The sequence below is a fragment of the Magnusiomyces paraingens genome, assembly GCF_902498895.1.
Source record: "Magnusiomyces paraingens strain CBS 517.90 genome assembly, contig: contig3, whole genome shotgun sequence".
NCBI classification, from domain to species: domain Eukaryota; kingdom Fungi; phylum Ascomycota; class Dipodascomycetes; order Dipodascales; family Dipodascaceae; genus Magnusiomyces; species Magnusiomyces paraingens.
This window is the reverse complement of record NW_022474069.1, coordinates 2,488,343-2,510,615: the sequence shown is the minus strand read 5'-3', so window position 1 is coordinate 2,510,615 and position 22,273 is coordinate 2,488,343. Positions and strand designations below refer to the sequence as shown.

At 30.2% G+C, this 22,273-nt stretch overlaps 4 protein-coding genes across 4 annotated transcripts; 2 read left to right on the top strand and 2 right to left on the bottom strand.

Moving 5' to 3' along the window:
• Positions 1-1,579: 1,579 nt before the first annotated feature.
• Positions 1,580-2,038, bottom strand: SAPINGB_P004076 (uncharacterized protein; the record flags this gene model as incomplete). The annotated part of the gene is made up of 2 exons (XM_031998791.1): positions 1,580-1,870; positions 2,006-2,038. 2 exons carry the CDS (start codon positions 2,036-2,038, stop codon positions 1,580-1,582), a joined length of 324 nt encoding a protein of 107 aa, XP_031854682.1.
• Positions 2,039-12,112: 10,074 nt separating this feature from the next.
• On the top strand, positions 12,113-12,859 carry SAPINGB_P004075 (uncharacterized protein; the record flags this gene model as incomplete). The annotated part of the gene is made up of 3 exons (XM_031998790.1): positions 12,113-12,131; positions 12,191-12,274; positions 12,501-12,859. 3 exons carry the CDS (start codon positions 12,113-12,115, stop codon positions 12,857-12,859), a joined length of 462 nt encoding a protein of 153 aa, XP_031854681.1.
• Positions 12,860-18,335: 5,476 nt separating this feature from the next.
• On the bottom strand, positions 18,336-19,495 carry SAPINGB_P004074 (uncharacterized protein; the record flags this gene model as incomplete). The annotated part of the gene is made up of 2 exons (XM_031998789.1): positions 18,336-18,651; positions 19,239-19,495. The coding sequence occupies 2 exons, from the start codon at positions 19,493-19,495 to the stop codon at positions 18,336-18,338; spliced, it is 573 nt and encodes a 190-aa protein (XP_031854680.1).
• A 1,530-nt stretch (positions 19,496-21,025) lies between these two features.
• SAPINGB_P004073 (uncharacterized protein) lies at positions 21,026-22,213 on the top strand (the record flags this gene model as incomplete). Its single annotated transcript, XM_031998788.1, has 1 exon — positions 21,026-22,213. One exon carries the CDS (start codon positions 21,026-21,028, stop codon positions 22,211-22,213), a length of 1,188 nt encoding a protein of 395 aa, XP_031854679.1.
• Positions 22,214-22,273: the final 60 nt, after the last annotated feature.

Genomic DNA, 22,273 nt, shown 5'->3' with positions numbered 1-22,273 from the left:
AATGATGTAATTAAGAGTCAACTTTTGTGAAACGAATTTAGGAATGTCTAATAGGTTCTACCTAATAAGAAAAATAACAATAACAATAACAATAACAATAAAAAAGTCACAAGGACATGAATTTCGGAATCAACATTTTTTATTTTTTTTTTATTTTTTTTAAACGATCGTATTTTTCTCGAAAAGAAAAGAAAAAAAAAATTGGAAAGTAAGAAGAAGAAGAAATACTTGGTTTAAATAGTTTTTTTTTATATTTGTTTTTTTATATTTGTTTTTTTTTTTTTTTTTTTTTTAAGATGGTAATTGACTTCAAAGGTTGATTTTTGAAGTTAATGTTGAAAATATCCAATAACCTCTTAAGGACTTTATTAATAATATTATTATTTTCTTGAATAGATAGACTTGATTTAAAACTAATCTAGCAGCAACAACCACAGATCTAATTTAATTATAATTAAATTAGATATAATTATAAGTCCAATAAGTCTTTTATTTTTTTATTATTTTTATTATTTTTTGTTATTTGGTATTTGGTATTTAAATCTTTTCTTCTTTGTAACCAGAGCAGATGTAGCTGGGATTAATTGTGTTTATTTTATTTTTATTTTTATTATTTTTTTTATTTTTTTTTTTCAAAAAAATGTTTTCCTAAATGCTGGTGCAAACTTCGTCTTTTGATCTGCTAAAAATTTTTTTTTTTTTTTTTTTTTTTTTTTTTTTTGACTACTTAACTCAATAACTGCCTGATTTGTGTGTGTGTCAGTCACAACGCCTCGGCTACTTGGGCAACACAACCGGGTTGCCTGCCAAATGTTTGAATTTTTTAATATTTTTTAATATTTTTTATTTTTTTATTTTTTTAATTTGGAAAAAATGGGCTTGTTACCTGTTTGGAAACCAAAAAGAAAAAAAATCCAAACGTTTTTTTTTTTTTTTAAAAAAAATAAAAAATTTTCAGATTAAAAAGTTTTTTTTGTTTATAAGAAAAAAAAAAATAAAGACAAATTATAAATATATTAGACATTATTATTATTATTATTATAAGTATTGAATCATAAATATAGAAAAAAAGACAAATTAAAAGGGGGGGGTTATAAGAGAAGATTTTAAAAAAACAGAGAAATCAAAGAAAGAAAAAAAAAAAGATGAAATGAATAGAATAAAATAAAATAAAATAAAACAAAAAAGCATTTAAAAAAATGATTAAATGCTCTTTAATCTTCTTTCATCCTTCCTTCTTCATTTTTTTTTCTTTCTCTATTCATCATTCCAAAGATAGTTTTCATCATCGTGTCCATCAAATGTAAAAAAAAAAAAAACAAAATTAAAAGTCGTTAAAGTTGAGAAGTTAAAAACCATTCTTCTCAAATAAAATAAAATTGTAAGGTTCCCAAAAAATAAAAAAAAAGAAAGAAAAAGAAATAAAAACAAAGAAAAAGAAATAAAAAAAAATAGTTATTGCCAATTGAGTTTCATGAACAAATTTTTTCTCAAAAGACAATTCTAAAAAATCACCTTCTTTTTTTTTTTTAATCATTTTTTTTCTCTCTTTTTTTTTTCTTCTTCTTTTTTTTTTCATTTATTTGGAAACACCCTTCAGCAGCTTCTTAAAGCCATTGGTAATCTTCTTAAGCAAAGAAACCTTTTTAGGGGCTTCTTCAGCAGGAGTCTCAGTGGCAGCAGGGGCTTCAGTAGCGGGAGTTTCTTCAGTAGTGGCGGCAACATCAGCAGCTTCAGTAGCAGCAGCAGCAGCTTCTTCAGTGGCAGCAGCAGGAGTGACTTCCTCCTTAGGGGCTTCGGTAGTCTCCTTAGGGGTTTCAACTACAGGAGCAACAGTAGTTTCGACTGTAGGAGTTTCAACGACAGGGGTCTAAAGAAACAAGTGTTAGTTTGATAGATTTTCTTATTTGAGGGGAGGAGAGTAGAGAGGTGGGGGAGAGAAGGAAAAGTTTTAAAAGATATAATAATAATAATAATAATAATAAATAAATAAATAAAAACATACCTCAGTCTTAATTTCAGGAGCAGCAGTAGACATTGTTATTTAGTTGTATGGTAATATATATATATAAATATGTTGAGGGATCTTTGAAAAGATATTTGAATTCAAAAGAGTTGTTGATTATATTTAAATAATAATTATTTTCGTTTAATAATAGAAATAAAAAAAAAAAAAAAAAAAAAAAAAAAAAAAAAAGAAGAAGAAGAAAAGGAATTAAAATTGATGAGATCTTCTTGGATATTTATATAATTTTTTTTTTCTCTCTCTTTATTTATTTCTTTCTTTTAAACTAAAAGCTGTCCCTTCCCACTATTACCACTACTACTATTACTACTATTACTACCTTCTTGCCACAGAAAGCAGGTGATGTGTATGTGTGTGTGTGTAAGCCATTTTTTTTTAATACATACACTGTATAATGATGGTTAAGATATAAATATTTATATATATACATATATATATATATATATATATATATTTATGTAAAATAAATAAATAAATAAAAAAAAAAAAAACTTAGACACAAGACTTTTTTAATTTAATTTATTTTAATTTAATTTAATTTATTTTCAAACAAAAATCAGTCACGCGCACATTCGTCTTATCATTATCATCAGTGGCGTTTTTCAAATGTTTTTTTTTATTCATATATATATATATATATATATATATATATGTAAATATTTTATAGAAATAAATAAAAAATAATAATAACAATAATTCATAGATAAATCAGTCATTACAAGAAAACGTTTTTTTATTTTATTTTATTTATTTCTTCTTGTTTCCTCTTCTCCCCCGGGATATGCTCCTGAATTTTTTTTTTTTTTTTAAGTAAGAAGTAGCCTACTACCCCATATAATAATACAATTTATTTTTATTATTTTATTTTAATAAAAAAAATTTTTCTATTTAAAAAAAAAATATATATATATATATTCTTCTTTTTGTTTCTTTAATCTTCTATATATATATATATATATATATATATATATATATATAATATTAATACTTTTAAATTTTATTATATTTTTTTATATTTTAAATCATTTAAATTATAAAATACAAGTTTGTTAAATAAACTAACTTTTACATGTTCATGTGTGCGGCTACATTTTTTTTTTTTTATTTCTCCGGGGCGCGGGTTTTTTGGTAGTTAGAAATTAACGAAAAATGGCTAAGGGTAAGGGCTTTTATTATTATTATTATTATTTTTTTTTTTTATTTTTTTTCTTTATTTATTTAAACGGGGGATTAATTTGATGTTATAATTATTATTATTGTTATTAAATAAATTATTATATAATAAATTATTATATAAACAAAAATCTTTTTTTTAGTTTTAAATACTAAAAAAAGGCTTCTCCCCTTCCTCCTCCTCCTTCCCCCCCCTTTTAATTTATCATTTATCGCTTATCTTTAACTTCGACTTCGACTTCAAATTCATTTTAATATCCACATTTGTAAATCATTGAGTTAAAGTTAAAGACTTTTTATATAAATATATTTATTAAAAATCAAAGATTTAAATCTTTTAAAATATTTTTTTTTTAATATACGTACGCTCTCAATTTATTTATAAAATCACAAGACTCTCTCTTTCTTTTTATTTTATTTTTTTGAATTTATATTAGTACGCACCCAATTGTACCCAAATAAAATAAATATATATATATATATATATATATATATACACACACACATACAAAATCCACTACACTGCATTTTTTTCTACTTTGGTGCGTCCCCTTAATCTCCCATTTCTAGTCTTTTCTTTTTTAGATATAAACAACTAACTAACTTAACCAGCCAACCAGCCAACCAGCCAGCCAGTTAACCAGCCAGTTGGAATGGTAAGGAAAGGAAAGGAAAGAAAATATCCTTTTTTTTTTAAAACAAAAAAAAAATGAAAATTTAAAATCTTTTAGATATATATAAAAACCAAAACTAAAACTTTCCAAGTTTTATAATAAACTGAAAGTAGTTAAATAAGAAAAATAAAAAAATAAAAAAATAAAAAAATAAAAAAATAAAAAAATAAAAATTAAATAAAAAAAAAATTTTTTTTTTAAGGAAATGTTCCGTTAAATAATAATAAATCAAGGCTGTGTATGATGAAAGCCGTATGCCTTGTGACGTGAATTTGTGTGAGTATATATATATATATATATATTGCTAGTTGTTTCCAATAGAATCAAAATTTATTTTTTATTTATTAGTCACATTCAAAAAAAAAAAAAAAAAAGATAATTTAGAAATATTTTTTTATTAATTTTTTTCTTCTTAATTGATTAAATTAACATTGTGATCATTAAAAACTTCAATTTTATTTTTTATTTCTTTATTTCCCATGTTGTTGTTTTTGTAGTTATTTATTTATTTATTTAATTTTTTTTTTTTTTTTTTTTTTTTTTAGTTCTTAGATCTCATCGTACGGCTTCCTTTTTTTTTTTTTTTTATTTGGAGGGGGAGGTGGGTTTGTTCCTTGTCTTGATAAACCAGCAAAACCACCGACGTACAAATTTTCAACTTGACTGAACTTTAAATTCCCATTTTGAACATTTACTCGTCTAAATACAAACTGACAGGTATCTACTACTAATACTAAAAATACCCTTTATATATATAAATTAAAATTGGTAGTAATAAATAATTGATAATCAAACTTTTCTCAAATAAATAAATTATAAATACTCTCTTAAAAGTCCTGTTTTTGAAAAAAAAAAAAAAAAAATTAATTTTTTAAATCTTTTATCGATATTTTTTTTAAGCTTATCTTCTTCCCTTTTTTTTTTTTTTTTTTTTTTTTAATGGTAAACGTTATTTGAATTAAAAAGATATTCATGTGAAACCTCATTTTTTTTTTTTAAAAACCCAATAAAACTAAAGAATCTTTATTTATATTTCAACTATTTATATATATATATATATATATATATAGATAAAAAAAAAAAAGAAAAAAAAATCATCATAAAATTTCAAATCAACCAGTTAATAAAAAAAAATACTATTATCCACATCTTTAAAACCTACCACCACTATCAATCTCTACTTCAACTTCAACTTCAATAACTAAAGTCTTATACTATATTTATTAACTTACTCTCACTTATCTTTTACTTATAGAATAATTATTCAGTAAAAAAAAATATTTCAACTCTACTTGAACATAAATAAACTTGGCTCCACAATCAAATTCACTAATAAAAAAAAACTAAAAAAAAAAATCTCTCAAATGAAATGTTCATCACACTGTTACCAATAATTGTAGAAATCAACTATTCCAAATAATGGAACCCCCGGCTTTTATTTAGCAATCCAATAAAGTAAACCTTCATTACTATATAAACTATCAACGACACTCACATGCGTCTCAAAATCAGCACTCATAATTGTGCCTATGGAATTTGCGGCTTACAATAATATAGCACTTGACAACTTGCCATATATATATATATATATATATATTAAACCAAATGACGACGTCGTTTACTTACCCTCATCTCGACTTTCTTCATTCTTGAATTTGTTAATTTTTTCTTTTTCGGTACTATCAACTTATTGACACAATAAACGTTTCAATGACCTCATCAAGGTACACACACTCACAACAACGTTATTTACACTTTATATATATATATATATATATATCACTATATCTAACACTCAGTTCCTGTGCTCATCACATTCTTGTACACAATAATACAACAGCCACAAGTCATCGTTATTCTATACTACTCTCAACTATATAAAAACTAACAACCACACTTGTTTTTTGGGGTCACATGAATCACGCTCAAAGCCTCAGAACATGTTAAATAACTGCTGACCACTCCAATCATCATCACCTTACTATAACCATTGCAAAATCTACTGGAGAACTGGAAATAATACACCAGTTTAAGTGCTTTCTTAAGGCTTGCTAATTATACCTTTGGCGGCTTTCTAATATGTACACAATCACACACACATACCTATTATAATCTCAGTGATGGTCTTGCACTTTAAAATACAGCTCTGGAACTGCAGAAAATTCACTCGTAGTGGTTACTCAAAATAACACGCAGGTTTATGTAGTCTAGCCAGGCCTAGTGATCGTCACTGTAGCTCAACCACCTTATGGTTACGTATAGCCAAACTGATGAGTTCCTATAAATCTAACAATAAGGGGTCTCAGAATCATAAAAAGGACACATAGAACATAACTCAGCCGTTATAGACTAGCTAATACATTCGTAGGTTTTTTTTAAAAAAAAGATTCTAAAGTAAAGGATACTTTATATATATATATATATATATATATACTCACATATATAGATTGCAGACTATTAAACTCATAAATTAACACCCCGACAAAAATAGTCGATATACTAATTGACTAGAGAGAGTGAAGTATGTTGTTTTAAATGGAAATGGTTTCAAAAGTTGGAGAAATTGAAATAGGGTTAAACCAAGAGTGGCCTTTTCTGGCCATATCTATAATTACTGTAAGTTAGAAACTACGTATCGTTTAAATAGAATAGTAAATATCTTGAACAACATAATTAATCCCAAAATTAATCTATGAAGACTATCAAGATAAAGTGTAAATCATTAGGAGTTTATAAAAAGTATTTCACAGTTGAACCCAATAAAAGGCAGAATTACGGTATTACTAAAGACTAGTTGAGGGGTTTCAAGGGACGCCACTGATATCTCAAGGCAAATTGACACCTAGCATTTGAAAATTCTTATGGAACCAATCATTATGACAATAAAAAAAGAATAAAAAAAAATAGGAAGGATGGGCAAAAGAAAAAAGGAAAAAAAAAAATTAAGAAACCACAATGTGTATAAAAAAATACATACAAGGGTAGAAAAAAACCATATAATGGTTATAATCTATTTGGGGTCCAATGGTAGGAACAATATATCAAAATAGTAAATAAAAAAAATAAGGAAATAAAAAAAGCAACTAGAAGAAAATGTGAGAAATAATCTTAAAAAATAAAAAATAAAAAATCACAGAACCACTGAAAAAAAAAAAAAAATTATAATCAAAGGCATAAAAAAATATTCCGATATCAAAAGATAAAATAAAAAAAATTGGAAATAGGAATAAGTAAAATGACATCGATTGAACGAATCCAGATAAAAAAATATCCAAAAATAAAAAAAAAAAGAATAAAGTAGGGAAAGTGACAAAGTGACAAAGTGAAAAATTTGGCATCAAGAGATAAACAACTAAAAGTAAAAAAAAAAAAAAAAAAAAAAAAAGCCATTACAACACAATAGACAAAAAAGCTGAATCGTACTTTCATCAATGGTGGACGTGGTTCCTCTGGTAATTCAAGAGGTGGTCAATAAGCAGGGTCAAGGTCGGCACTCCTTGATTATTCTGCGACCAACCATCAAAACATTGAATAACAGAAAGCACAATAGGTCAATTCTCCACAACATAATCGACAATGAGGCTGAATCATACATTCATCAATGGTAAACGTGGTTCCTCTGGTAATCCAAGAGGTGGTCAACAAGCAGGGTCAAGGTCGGCACTCCTTGATTAATCTGCGACCAACCATCAAAACATTGAATAACTGAAAGCATAATAGGTCGATATAACAGTGTTGTAAGTGGTAGTTGTAGTGGTAGTGGGGTAGTAGTTGTGAGGTAGTGGGGTAGTGGTTGTGAAATAGTAGTTGTGAAGTAGTAGGTGAAGTAGTAGGTGAAGTAGTAGGTGAAGTAGTAGTTGAAATCGTCGATGTAGTTGAAGTCGTCTAATCTGAATAACCATAATGATAAATCCCTTGAATTTACCTTGGATGAGATGTCAGGTTTGGGACATTGAGTGGGATATTCATATTGATTATCTCGTTTACAAAGGAACCTATGATAACTAATGTTGAAGATTTAGCATTGACCTCGACCCGGTCGTGTATTTTTTCTAGTAGAAAGTTAGATTAACAACTTAAATATTAGATGCGTTGGTATATGAAAACTTACAATAAGTAGGCTTTAATAATAAAGGAGTTAATGATGGCTTGATATGACTATATTCCTCCAAGGTTAAGTCTAGGGGGTGTTTGTCTATTAAATTGTTAGATCAACAACTTGGGCATTGGGTGCAATGACATAAGAAGACTTACTAATAGATAACTGTAACATGTTTAAAGGGATAATAGTAAAAAAATTTGAGGGAGATTGGTTATGGATAGTATGGTATGGGGAATAGTTGATCATAGTTGATCATAGTTGATAGTAGTAGATGGTAGTAGATGGTAGTAGATGGTAGTATATGGTAGTATATGGTAGTATATGGTAGTATATGGTAGTATATGGTAGTATATGGTAGTATATGGTACTGGATAATATTTCTAGAGGTAAAAAATAAAAATGAATAATAAAATTCGAGAAAAGTGAATGGTAAAAGAAAAGAAATAAAAATCAAAAAGACGGGGGAAATCACTTTTATTTATACCTCCTTACAAATTTCTTCAATAACAATAAAACTTCTTTTTATGTAAATTTTTTAATAAAATAAAAACCAATATATCATTGATCCTGTTGTGGATTTTTTTAACTATCCATTTTTTTTTCACATGCTAAGATAAGTTTCTTAGAAAGCCAGCCTAGTATTATAAAGGTTCATACTCCTCATAGAAGTATAAACTAGAAGCCATACAGACATTCAACAATTTGGGGTATTGGATATAATTTTTGAAAATATAAAATAAACAATGAATTTTAGAACGAAAAAAAAACATGACAGATTTGATTTCGGGCAAGCTTAAATGCAAATTGTAAAAGGGAATCATGGACAAGTATTTGTAGATGGTTAATCTAGGTTCGTGATGATAATAAAAAATAAGGATTAGGAATAGGGTTGTGGCTGAGTTATATTAAATTTTAGTATGACCACTAAAAATCCTGTCTCCCAAAGTTTTTTTTTATTTTTTTCTTTTGTTAAATCTCTATATTTTTTTATTCTGATTTTTTTTTCATTCATATTAATTGATTTTGATATTTATTAACGTTTTAAATATAATTCCATTAACAGTCTTAATACCTTATTTTCTCGCTCTGCTATACCTCTCTATTTTCCGAATTTTTCTTTCTTTAGACATCGAGGTTTACATTAACAACTTCCCCAAATATGGCTTAATTGCAGCTCATAAGAACTATGAGTTCTACAATATAAACTCTACACCATCCTATTAATTGATTTTGTAATTCCTTTGAGTGATATTTAGGCTTTAAATTTCTTGAAAGTTACTCCGATTAGTTTTAGAGAGCCGATATATCTATCACAAAAGATATCCTCCTCAATCGGTTTCTATCATCTTCCAGCAAAAGATTCTTAGCATGAAAGTGCATAAATGTTTTTTAACTTAAAATTTTTTTCAATGAGAACCAACAAAATAACTGTTTCCAACTTGCTCCACTTGCGGTTGTAGCTTTCCTTTTCAATTCCAAACTTTTGTAACCATTAACCAAAATTGTTTATGACCCACATCAAACTGAACAGTGGTACTCAAAATCTCATCAAAGTCCTATTCCGGTTTTTTGATAATGTAGAAAATTTAAATTAAATTATAAATGTACCATCAAATCGATTTGGATTGTTTTTTTATTTAGATCAGTTTCAGCATGTTCCTTCTATAATTTGATGATTCATGAAAATATTGGTACGAAGTATATATTTTATAAAATTAACGGCGAAACTGTAAGGTGTGGGGGAATTTTAGTATATATTTTTTGAACTAAAGATTTACTTCTGTCTATCCACATACAACCTTACCTTTTACTTAAACACTTATACATTTATTATATGAGAACAATTATAGTTTCAGATGTTTCAATTGAAGAGCCTAATTATTTCTGATAACAGTTATGGAAGCATAATCCGAATTTTTTTATTTTGGACATATTAAAATATATTTTAATTCTTTGCACAGTATTAAAAACAGTTCCAGTAAAAATATATCCTAAGTTTCCTCAATGTTCTTTCTATGTAAAAATTTTAAAAAGTCATTGGCTCCTACTTCTTCTATATTGAAGAGGAAATGTTAAGCAAAGAAATTGGTTAGTAGTCTTTTTCCTATTAACTGTAATTTTTTGTAGTTTATTTGTGACTTCAATAATACCATACCTCGAAAATGTTCAGGAATATGCAAAATTCACACAAGTTAAAAGAATCTTGGAATTATTTATTTGGTGATATCTTACCAAGATAACTTTTAAACTTTGCCAATAATTTTATTATGTCCTGGTACTTTTGAATCTCGGGTATCAGTCAATTCTGAGTCAACTTCATCAGTTAAAAATTTGGACTATCTAGAATATCCTACTTAAAATCACTTTCTATAGTATACATATCTATTGCTAGAGGCTGTGATTTCAAGACATTAATTTTTTTTTTGATTCGTAGAAGCGAGTGTGCAGTCTTATTGAATAATTTAAGACCTAATGATATAACAAGACATATATTTATTGCACTACTCAAAAAAAGCTTCACAAATACCATGATGTTAAAAAGTTTTCCTCTTTGCTGTGTGTTTTCTTTCAATTGTTATAGAAATACATAACATCAACATCGGCGCTAGCGATTTTATTTCTACTATATAGCTATCCGTTTTTACAATATACTTTTGAGTTGACTTTAACATTTGAATCGACAAAAGCCCAAAAATAAGCCATGTAGATTAAGTGTTGTATATAAAAATCTATTGTTTTGTCAAGAGATCTGAATAGGCATAAAGTAAAGGTATAACTGTTAGGCAAAGACAGCTTGGCGCAACGAAAAAAAAGGTTGAAACAAGAACAATAACGCTGGGGAGGTTACCCCTATAACCTCCCTTCCAATTTGGTCTTACGAGAGTTTAAACTTCAACTAAGGATCCAGGGTACTACGGCAAACAGAATGGTCGACTCTTTATTCAGTATAATTAAACCCAGAAAATTGCAAGTTTCATCTCCAAAAGAGAAGACACAGAATGAAAGTGGAAAGAGATCCAATAGTTTTGAGAGGATAAAATTTGGTTCTCCCAGTTCATCGAATACTTGAATCAGGGCTAATCGTCAGGAATAGCCGTAAGAAGGAGATCGAAAGAACTGGTGGTGAAAGAGACAAAGAACGATTAAAAGGATATCATTGAAGGCCATAACCATGAAAACAGTAAATATGGCTCTAGAATTAAAGTGAAAGCAAACCAAAAAAAGGGTACTGAATTAATGTATATAAATGATATATAAATTTAAATATAAATTTATATATAATTCCTTTAAAGGATAAATTAAAGATTGAAAATATAGTGATTTAACGAAAGAAAAAAAGTAAAAAGAAAAAAAACTTTGGGAGACAGGCTTATCAGTGGTCATACTAAAATTTAAATATAACTCAGCCACAACCCTAATCCTAATCCTTTTCTTTTATTATCATCACCAACCTACCAAATAATTGTCCCTGATTCCCTTTAACAATTTGCATTTAAGCTTGCCGGAAATCAAATCTGTTTGTTTTTTTCGTTATAAAATCGATTTATTATTTTAAATTTTTTTAAAATAATATTCAATATCTTTAATTTTGGAATGTTTATAAATAGCATAAGACTCTTACTTCAATTAAGAGTATAAACATTTATAATACTAGGCTGGCTTTCTAAGAAACTTATCTTGGCAAATGAAAAAAATGGATAGTTAAAAAAATCCACAACAGGATCAATGATATATTGGTTTTTATTTTATTAAAAAATTTCCATAAAAAGAAGTTTTATTGTTATTGAAGAAATTTGCAAGGAGGTATAAATAAAAGTGATTTCCCCCGTCTTTTTGATTTTTATTTCTTTTCTTTTACCATTCACTTTTCTCGAATTTTATTATTCATTTTTATTTTTTACCTCTAGAAATATCATCCAGTACCATTTACTACTATTAACTACCATCTATTACCATATACTACCATATACTACCATCTACTACCATCTACTACCATCTACTACCATCTACTACCATCTACTACCATCTATTACTATCAACTATGATCAACTATGATCAACTATGATCAACTATTCCCCATACCATACTATCCATAACCAATCTCCCTCAAATTTTTTTACTATTATCCCTTTAAACATGTTACAGTTATCTATTGGTAAGTCTTCTTATGTCATTGCACCCAATGCCCAAGTTGTTGATCTAACAATTTAATAGACAAACACCCCCTAGACTTAACCTTGGAGGAATATAGTCATATCAAGCCATCATTAACTCCTTTATTATTAAAGCCTACTTATTGTAAGTTTTCATATACCAACGCATCTAATATTTAAGTTGTTAATCTAACTTTCTACTAGAAAAAATACACGACCGGGTCGAGGTCAATGCTAAATCTTCAACATTAGTTATCATAGGTTCCTTTGTAAACGAGATAATCAATATGAATATCCCACTCAATGTCCCAAACCTGACATCTCATCCAAGGTAAATTCAAGGGATTTATCATTATGGTTATTCAGATTAGACGACTTCAATTACATCGATGATTTCAACTACTACTTCACTTACTACTTCACCTACTACTTCACCTACTACTTCACAACCACTACCCCACTACCTCACTACCTCACTACCTCACTACCTCACTACCTCACTACCTCACTACCTCACTACCTCACTACCTCACTACCTCACTACCTCACTACCTCACTACCTCACTACCTCACTACCTCACTACCTCACTACCTCACTACCTCACTACCTCACTACCTCACTACCTCACTACCACTACAACTTACAACACTATTATATCGACCTATTGTGCTTTCAGTTATTCAATGTTTGATGGTTGGTCGCAGATTAATCAAGGAGTGCCGACCTTGACCCTGCTTATTGACCACCTTTTGGATTACCAGAGGAACCACATGTACCATTGATGAAAGTATGATTCAGCTTCTTTGTCGATTATTTTGTGTTGTGGTGAATCGACTTGTTGTGCTTTCTGTTACTCAATGTTTGACGGTTGGTGGCAGATTAATTGAAGAGTATCGTCCTTGCTCTTCCCTATTGATTCCCTCATAATTAAGTTATTCGGTTGAGAAATTCCAATATAAAGAAGTCAAATTTAAAAATAATAAAGAACTATCGAGTTTCAAATGAAAAGCCGTCCTCCAGCCTTTTTGATTTTAATCTTTTTTCAATTACCTTTCATTCCTTTCAGCAGTTTTTTTTTTTTTTTTTTTTTTTTTACCTTTACAACTATATCACCATCTTCGACTATCAACTATTATTTATTATTATCACTATTATCACTATTATCACTATTATCACTATTATCACTATTATCACTATTATCACTATTATCACTATTATCACTATTATCACTATTATCACTATTATCACTATTATCACTATTATCACTATTATCACTATTATCACTATTATCACTATTATCACTATTATCACTATTATCACTATTATCACTATTATCACTATTATCACTATTATAGATTATGATCTATTATTTACCATACCATACGAGATTCATACTCATTATCATCCTTGTTTGCTTTATAATTATTACTTTCAACATGCTGCAATCGTCTTTTGGTAAGTCTACTTATTCCAATGCACCCAATACTTAGGTCATTGATCTAACCCTTTACCAGACAAACATATGATTCACTGAACCTCAAGACACTACCGTCATCCTTTGCCATCATTGATTTTATTATTGGTGCAATCGTCTTTTGGTAAGTTTACTAATTCCAATGCATCCAATACTTAGCTCATTGACCGAACTCTCTTTTAGACAATCATGCTATTCTCTCAACTCCAAAGCTATACAGTTATGGTTCTCCACAATAGCTTCCTTTATCGACATGACAATCAAAGTAACTCTATCCATCTATCGTTAATGATCATGCATACAACATTGCAGATACATGTTGGATAAACTAATGGAACTGGTAAAAATCGTTTGTGACAACCTGCAACTGCTTTTGCAAGCAACTACCACACACATCCACACACATCCACACACATCTACACACTCCCACACACTCCCACACACTCCCACACACTCCCACACACTCCCACACACTCCCACACACTCCCACACACTCCCACACACTCCCACACACTCCCACACACTCCCACACACTCCCACACACTCCCACACACTCCCACACACTCCCACACACTCCCACACACTCCCACACACTCCCACACAATCCCACACACACTCACATTCATACCATTACCTCACTACAATTTGCAACACCATTATATCGATCTTTTGTGCTTGATGTTACTTAATGTTTGATGGTTGGTCGCAGAATAATCAAGGAGTGCTGACCTTGACATTGCCTTTAAACCAGCTCTTGGTTTACTAGAGGAACCACGTTTACCATTGATTAAAGTATATTTCAGCCCCTTTGTCGACTGTTTTGCGTTGTGGTGAATCGACATGTTATGCTTTCAGTTATTCAATGTTTTGATGGTTGGTCGCAGATTAATCAAGGAGTGCCGACCTTGACCCTGCTTGTTGACCACCTCTTGGATTACCAGAGGAACCACGGTTACCATTGTTGAATGTATGATTCAGCCTCATTGTCGATTATGTTGTGGAGAATTGACCTATTGTGCTTTCTGTTATTCAATGTTTTGATGGTTGGTCGCAGAATAATCAAGGAGTGCCGACCTTGACCCTGCTTGTTGACCACCTCTTGGATTACCAGAGGAACCACGTTTACCATTGTTGAATGTATGATTCAGCCTCATTGTTGATTATGTTGTGGAGAATTGACCTATTGTGCTTTCTGTTATTCAATGTTTTGATGGTTGGTCGCAGAATAACCAAGGAGTGCCGACCTTGACCCTGCTTATTGACCACCTCTTGGATTACCAGAAGAACCACGGTTACCATTGTTGAATGTATGATTCAGCCTCATTGTCGATTATGTTGTGGAGAATTGACCTATTGTGCTTTCTGTTATTCAATGTTTTGATGGTTGGTCGCAGAATAATCAAGGAGTGCCGACCTTGACCCTGCTTATTGACCACCTCTTGAATTACCAGAGGAACCACGTCCACCATTGATGAAAGTACGATTCAGCTTCATTGTCGATTGTTTTGTGTTGTGGAGTATCGACCCATTGTGCTTTCAGTTATTCAATGTTTTGATGGTTGGTCGCAGATTAATCAAGGAGTGCCGACCTTGACCCTGCTTGTTGACCACCTCTTGGATTACCAGAGGAACCACGTTTACCATTGTTGAATGTATGATTCAGCCTCATTGTTGATTATGTTGTGGAGAATTGACCTATTGTGCTTTCTGTTATTCAATGTTTTGATGGTTGGTCGCAGAATAACCAAGGAGTGCCGACCTTGACCCTGCTTATTGACCACCTCTTGGATTACCAGAAGAACCACATGTACCATTGATGAAAGTACGATTCAGCTTCATTGTCGATTGTTTTGTGTTGTGGAGCATCGACCCATTGTGCTTTCTGTTACTCAATGTTTTGATGGTTGGTCGCAGAATAATCAAGGAGTACCGACCTTGACCCTGCCTTTAGTCCACTTATCAGATTACCAGAGGAACCACGTATTCCATTCATGAAATTACACAGTTATGTTGATTACATTAAGATATTGATATTCACCTATTTCGATACTAAGTCTAATAAAGGATGCGAATTCACCATATCGATTAAGTTACGAGAAGCATAAATTATGATAATATATATTCCCCTATTGAATTTTTTTTTATTTTATATTCATGTTTTAAAGTACTCCTTTTTTTGGATAACACAATTGTGAATCTGATCCAACTTTTGAAATGCAAATAATGTTTCTTAATTTCATTTTTTTCCTAAAAATGATGGTAGTTCTTATTTACCTACCGCTGTTTCTTGTCGAAATCTTCTTAATTTGACTTCCTAATAGGACTGTCTACCTTATTAAGTCATATGATGAATGATCTTGTAATTGCTTTTTTAACCACACATTTTAAATTCCCCAATTGAGCAATTGTAATATTTTATTTTATAGTACCGAACTGATCTTGGGTGTCATAGTCTTTCATTTTTGACCACTGTATTAAATTATCCTGGTACCCTTATATCAACAACTTTTATTGTCGAACCCCCAACATAAACTTTAGTCTTGATATTATGTATTAAAGATATTAAGGTGGTTTCGTTTAATCATTATTTTAGAAAGAAGACCCCTTTGACCCTGAATGCTCTTTATGCAATTGCATTAAAGATATTTGCAACTAAGACCATATAAAGTAACATTGATTGTTTAATGAGAAATGGACAAATTAATTGATTAAGAAAAATTAAAATTTATGTTTCATTGTAAGAGACCCCAAACGCCTTTATTATTATTATTATTTTTTTTTTTTTTGATTCCACAGATCCTGAATGTATTTACAAGTTTTGGTTTTGCGACTTTCTTTTATATCAACTTTCTAAAGTTAGCGATATCGCTTATTACTTTAAATTATTGACTCTTAACTCTTAACTCAAATTACCTATATAGATATATCTTTAAATCCACTAAAATTTATTTTGCTACCTGACCACATTGATCAAATTAAATTTGATGCTGAAACATAATCACTTTTATTTTCTCATTGGTACAATATCTGTATCAGTGAATTGACGGATTTTTTTTTATTTATTCGATGTAAAAATAAAATGGAAAATATGTGACCTTGTATTGAAGAAGCTTCTTTTAGAATCCGGTTAGATATAACTGAAATATTATATCATTTAAATCTCTCGTTTTTTTTTTTTTTTTTTTTTTTGCCCCTACCATTTTTATAAATTTATTTGTTAAAATATTTTTTTTACAATTCCAACCTTTGAATCTCTTCAACTTCGTAATGAGACCAACCATCAAATTATAGAAAGTTTAAAATAGAGAGTTGAACAGTTGTACAATATAAACTTCTATTTTATTCATGCATTTCATTATCACTTGAATTTTGAATTTTTTTTTCTTTCTCAAATTGTTGTAACTCTCATTAACACTCACTGTTTTGTTTTATAAATGTAGAAAAAAATTCATAACAATATTAATTTTTTTAGAATTAATTATATTTAATGATAATCAACCATATTTAAATATAATTAAATATAATTAAATTATAGATCCGATTTTATTAATTTATACATATAAATAAATATTCTAACATCAAGAATTTATAAAAAAAATTAAAAAACATGCAAAAAGTTAAGTGCCTCGAGCCGGATTCGAACCGACGATCTCGTCATTACTAGTGACGCGCCTTACCAACTTGGCCATCAAGGCTTCTCGATTTCTTGCATGCATATGCCTGGGCTGGCACTAAATGGTGAAATTTCTATTCAATATTTAATAAAATATGCCTATTTGTTGAATAATATTTTTATCAATGTCTGTTTTGTTTATTATTTATCAATGATAACTTTATTTTTTTAATTTTCGTTTATTTTGGATGATTTATCATTAATTGTTGACATTTTTCCACTTGGGTTAGGGTTGACTTATGAGGGCAAGGGCTTTTTTTTAGTAGGCTTGCCGAATTTGGTAATAAATGTATCTTTTTTGAAGAGTTTAGTGAAAAAGCTATTTATAGTAATATTCATGAGGTTTTTGTACTAGCCGTGTAGTGGGTTAGGGTACTGTCATACAAATTTTCAATTTTGTTGTTGAAATATCATGATGACCTGTTGTTGGACATGAATTCCGCAAGGGTTAGGTTCAATAAAAATTCCTTCTTTGGGATTTTAAGGTTTTTTTTTTTCTTTACTGAGCACAGGGAACCGATTATCTGAAATTCAGATCAGTGCTATGGTGTTTGTTTCTTCATTTTTCTTCACCTGGTTTTGTTTTAGAAGCATTCTCTCTATATCAGTTAAAAGTAGAGATTTTAAAATGAGAAAATAAACAATTATTAAATTTATTAAAAATTATGAAAGGATATGTAAAGAAATAGTCCAATATATCATTTCTTTTCAATTATAAAAGTCAAAAGATATCCCAAATGACATGGACCACCCTATGTAAAAGTTTTATTTTTTTTATTGTTTAGTTTGAGTGGGGATCCCTTTATGTTTTTTTTTTTTTTTCGTAAAAAAAAAGGAAAAAGAAGAAAATATCTTGATTGGCGATAATGTTTGGTGATATCTAAGAATATCAAAATAGAAATTTTTACTCTGTACTAGAAAAAAAATTTATGGAAAGAATTTTTCACATAATTTAGCAATTTTTATATATATTTTTGAATGACAAAAATTGTTAACCATATTTAAAAATATAGAAATATTTATAACCATTCTATATATAATCATAATTGCAAATGCGTTTAATCACGATTTTCCTGTTTTCTGACTTCAATAAATGCGTTTAACATCTTTCTTGAAAGAATAGGGGTTACTGTTGTATCATGTTTACTGTGATACGTTTGTTTTTCGATTTCTTTCAAAAACCTGTCCACAGTCCAAAGATAGCTATCAGGATCGTCGCAGGCAGCACGTTTTAGTTGATGGTTGTTAAGAATAGTCAGAAGAGCATCTCGATGGTAACTTCCAGCAGGGTTGTACAAAAAACATGTTTTTACCTCGGAAGCATCTGCAGAGCCAGCAGCAAGGAGCTCCTTCAGCTTATATCTATCAGACGCCCTTTTTAGTCACAAAATTGTTCGTTATCTCTAATGGATAATTGGAATGGCACGCTCATATAGTAATCCAATTCTTGCTCTTTTAAGTAATTAATCGCATCGTCTACGATGATATCAAGGAGTTCAATTGGGGAGATTATTTTTCTAGGATCAGGATCAGGGCGCCGAGCAGCCATCCTCTCCTCAAAGGTTACCCAGTTAGGTCTTGACCTTGGACGTGGGCGGCGGAAAATTTCCTTATTGTTTTTTTGAGTTGAAATGAAAGCCAAATATATACCAGATAAGTAACATTTTGGGACTGTTTTTAAAATGTAAACATCTATAAAATTTTCCATAACAACCTCAAATTCCCAGATACGATCGTAATAATCAGCACCAGGACAAGCGATATTACAGCCAATATAAACGTTCCAAAATCAGCTGTGAAGACAACAGATTTCATTAATGAATTGTTTTTTCCAAATTTCTTGACTACCATAGCGAAGGAAGTATTTATAAGAGGGGTCAAAGATCTTGTCGATATTTCTATAGGTTACGTTGAATTCATCGATCTTCCTTGTTTCATAATCTTTGATCAAGTTTTTTAACGATTCTACTTCATGCCAACATGCTTCAGGAGTTAAGGAGAAATTTGCATTTAAAATGGAGATAGGTGTCATATCAAGAGCAGTAGAAAGGGCTTCCAATTCTTCAGTTGATATGTCACGGATGGAAGGATATGGAGATTTTTGTTTTAATGCATCAAAATTGATAAACTTAGATGTAGCTAAGTAATCAAAAGTGTAAGTTTTTTTTTCTTTATCCTGATTCTTTTCGTCAGAAGGTTTAGGTTTGACTGAAGACATTTTTAATTTTGTTAAAAAACAAATGGTAAAGAATCTCTTTCTTTTCCAAAAGTTGTAAGTAGATTTATGATTTCATAGATCTTTTGATAAGAATAAATAAATTTGATAAAGTTATTAAAAAAAAAACTTTTAAACCTGAGTCGAATTTAGTCGAATATAACTGATATAGTGATATCCTGCAAATATGACTATTTTTATTTCTATCAGCTCAGTTTTTTTCCAATATTATCTTTGATCTTTAGATGGATTCGGTTCCCTCTTCAGTAATATCATATTGTTCTAGGCTGATGATTGTGGTGATTTTCAGTTTTTATTTTTATTTTTTTCAACCCAAATTACATAATCAATTAATTTCTACCGTTTAACATACTAGCCACTAAGGCCACTGATTACCCCTCCAATGTTCCTACCCAAGCATTTTAAGGTGAAATGAAATGAAATAAAAAATTAAAATAAAAATCAACATTTTTTTATTATTTCCTTAGAGACTTGAAAACGTAAAAATGTGTCAAGAAATAAAAAAACAATATTATTTGTAAAAGTTTAGTTATTTAGTAAACTGAATGGTTCTTGAGTGTCAATTATACCATGAGATCTTGGCAATAGAATGACGTTGTTTTTGTATTCAGTGGATTTTAACTAATCAAAGACGCTTAATTCAATATTTAACTGATTTTGATTGAGTGCTTGAAATCTGTAATATATATTTATGGTAATTATAACATGAGAAAATAGTTGAAGAAATATTTAAAGATTTAAAAAATGGGAATTGTTTGAAGCCCAAAGTAATTTTTTTAGTAAAATTAAGCAGTGAAATAAAAATTACTATGTTATTATTGTAAACTTTTTCAATGTTTTAAATGAATATTTATCCACCTTTTAAATAATCTTTTTTTTTTCTTTGATAATATGTTTATCGTGGTCAGTAATTATTACTTAATACTTAGTGAAATTAAAAATTTTGTTGTGAAAAAAAAAAAAAATCATTTAAATTTATATGATACCTGTCGTTTTAACTTCAATCAATTATATATATATATATATATATATATATTAGATAAAAAGAATTAAGGGTCTTTTGATGAGGAATATATTCACAATCACAATCACAATCAATAATTCTAACTTCCTTCTTTGACCTCATATTTTTTTTATTAAAAAAATAGGATCATTAGATATGAATTTTTAATCCAGTTCACAATCTTGATTCTTTTTTCAAACAAAAATAACTTCATTATAAAATTTCTATTATTCTTTTCTTGTTTTTTCAGTCTTTAATTTTATTCATCTCAATAACAATATATTGTGATATTTCTTCTAATTATTTTTCCTTTTCTCATATGTTCATATGTTGTGACTTTTTATTTAATAACTACTACCCCTTATTCAATTAACCCTATTCCCTTGACGCGTACTAAAAATATTCTCTGATCCACCAAAATAAAAATAAAAATTAAAAATAGAATCCAACTACCACCATTCACCGTTTCTCCACCAAACATCCACATCCCCTCCAAAAATACGAAAAAAATGTCAACTCACACATCCAGACGAACATCTTCACGTCATAACCCTACCATATCTTCGTCTTCTTCTTCATCCCATCATATCTCCAATAAACCTTCCTCTCACACAAACCAACAACAACCGAACCCCTCTTCTTCCCCACCAACATCCGTCCATGCATCCGCAGAAGGCACCGGTCACCCGCTCAAGCGCGTGCGCAGGAAAGATACAATTGAATCACTCATTACAAGACCACCATTACTAGTCCGTCCAGCTCTTGCCCAACTCCGGTACCACGTACTCATGGACGGTCTACGCGTAACTCCACCACAAGCTCCTGGCGATCCGGAAACTGGGCTATGTGCTTACCGGCCCTACGTGTGGTCGATACTATTACGCGTGAGTCCCGCTGATTTACCTGCCGAAAAATACGTGGCGCTTGTTAGGAAAGGCGCGTCTCCGGCATACACAAAAATCCGTAACGACACGTTTCGAACCTTCACCACTGACGCCGTTTTCCGTTCAAGGGTTTCGGAAAACGCGCTGGTAAGAGTGCTCAACGCTGTCGCTTGGCAACGCCACTTGTGTGCAGACCCGGAGCAGCCGGCGCCGGCGCCGGAGTTTCTGTATGTACAGGGAATGAACGTTTTAGCGGCACCATTTTTATATCAGTGTAAAACAGAGGCACAAGCGTTTGCATTGTTTTACACGTTTCTATCGCGTGACTGCCCGCTATATGTGGTTCCGACACTTGAAGGCGCTCACACTGGACTTAAACTCGTTGACAAGTGTTTGGAAATCATTGATCCGGCGCTGTTTGATCATTTACAAAGCAAGCTGTTGACTGCGGAACTGTATGCGTTTACTTCTGTTCTTACGTTTAGTGCTGGCACACCGCCGTTATCACAAGCACTTGTACTTTGGGATTTTTTATTTGCATATGGCCCGCACTTGAATGTTTTATTTGTAATTGCCCAGTTGACTTTGATGCGCTCACATCTGTTTGAAGCACAAAGTCCAATGACACTGCTAAGAAACTTCCCTCCGCTACAGGCTCAAGAGATTATTAAATTGGCAATCTCGTTTGTCCCACTGTTACCGGACTGGCTCTATGATTTGCTGGTGCGGCACCCGTTCGATCCGGCAGTAAGTTCGCAATTGGCTGCCAGAAGTTTACGTTCTCGGAGCTCCAGAATTAACATGAAAAAGTGATTTCCTTTTTTTTTTTTTTTTTTTGTTTCTTTTTTTTGGTTAATTATTAAATATATACTT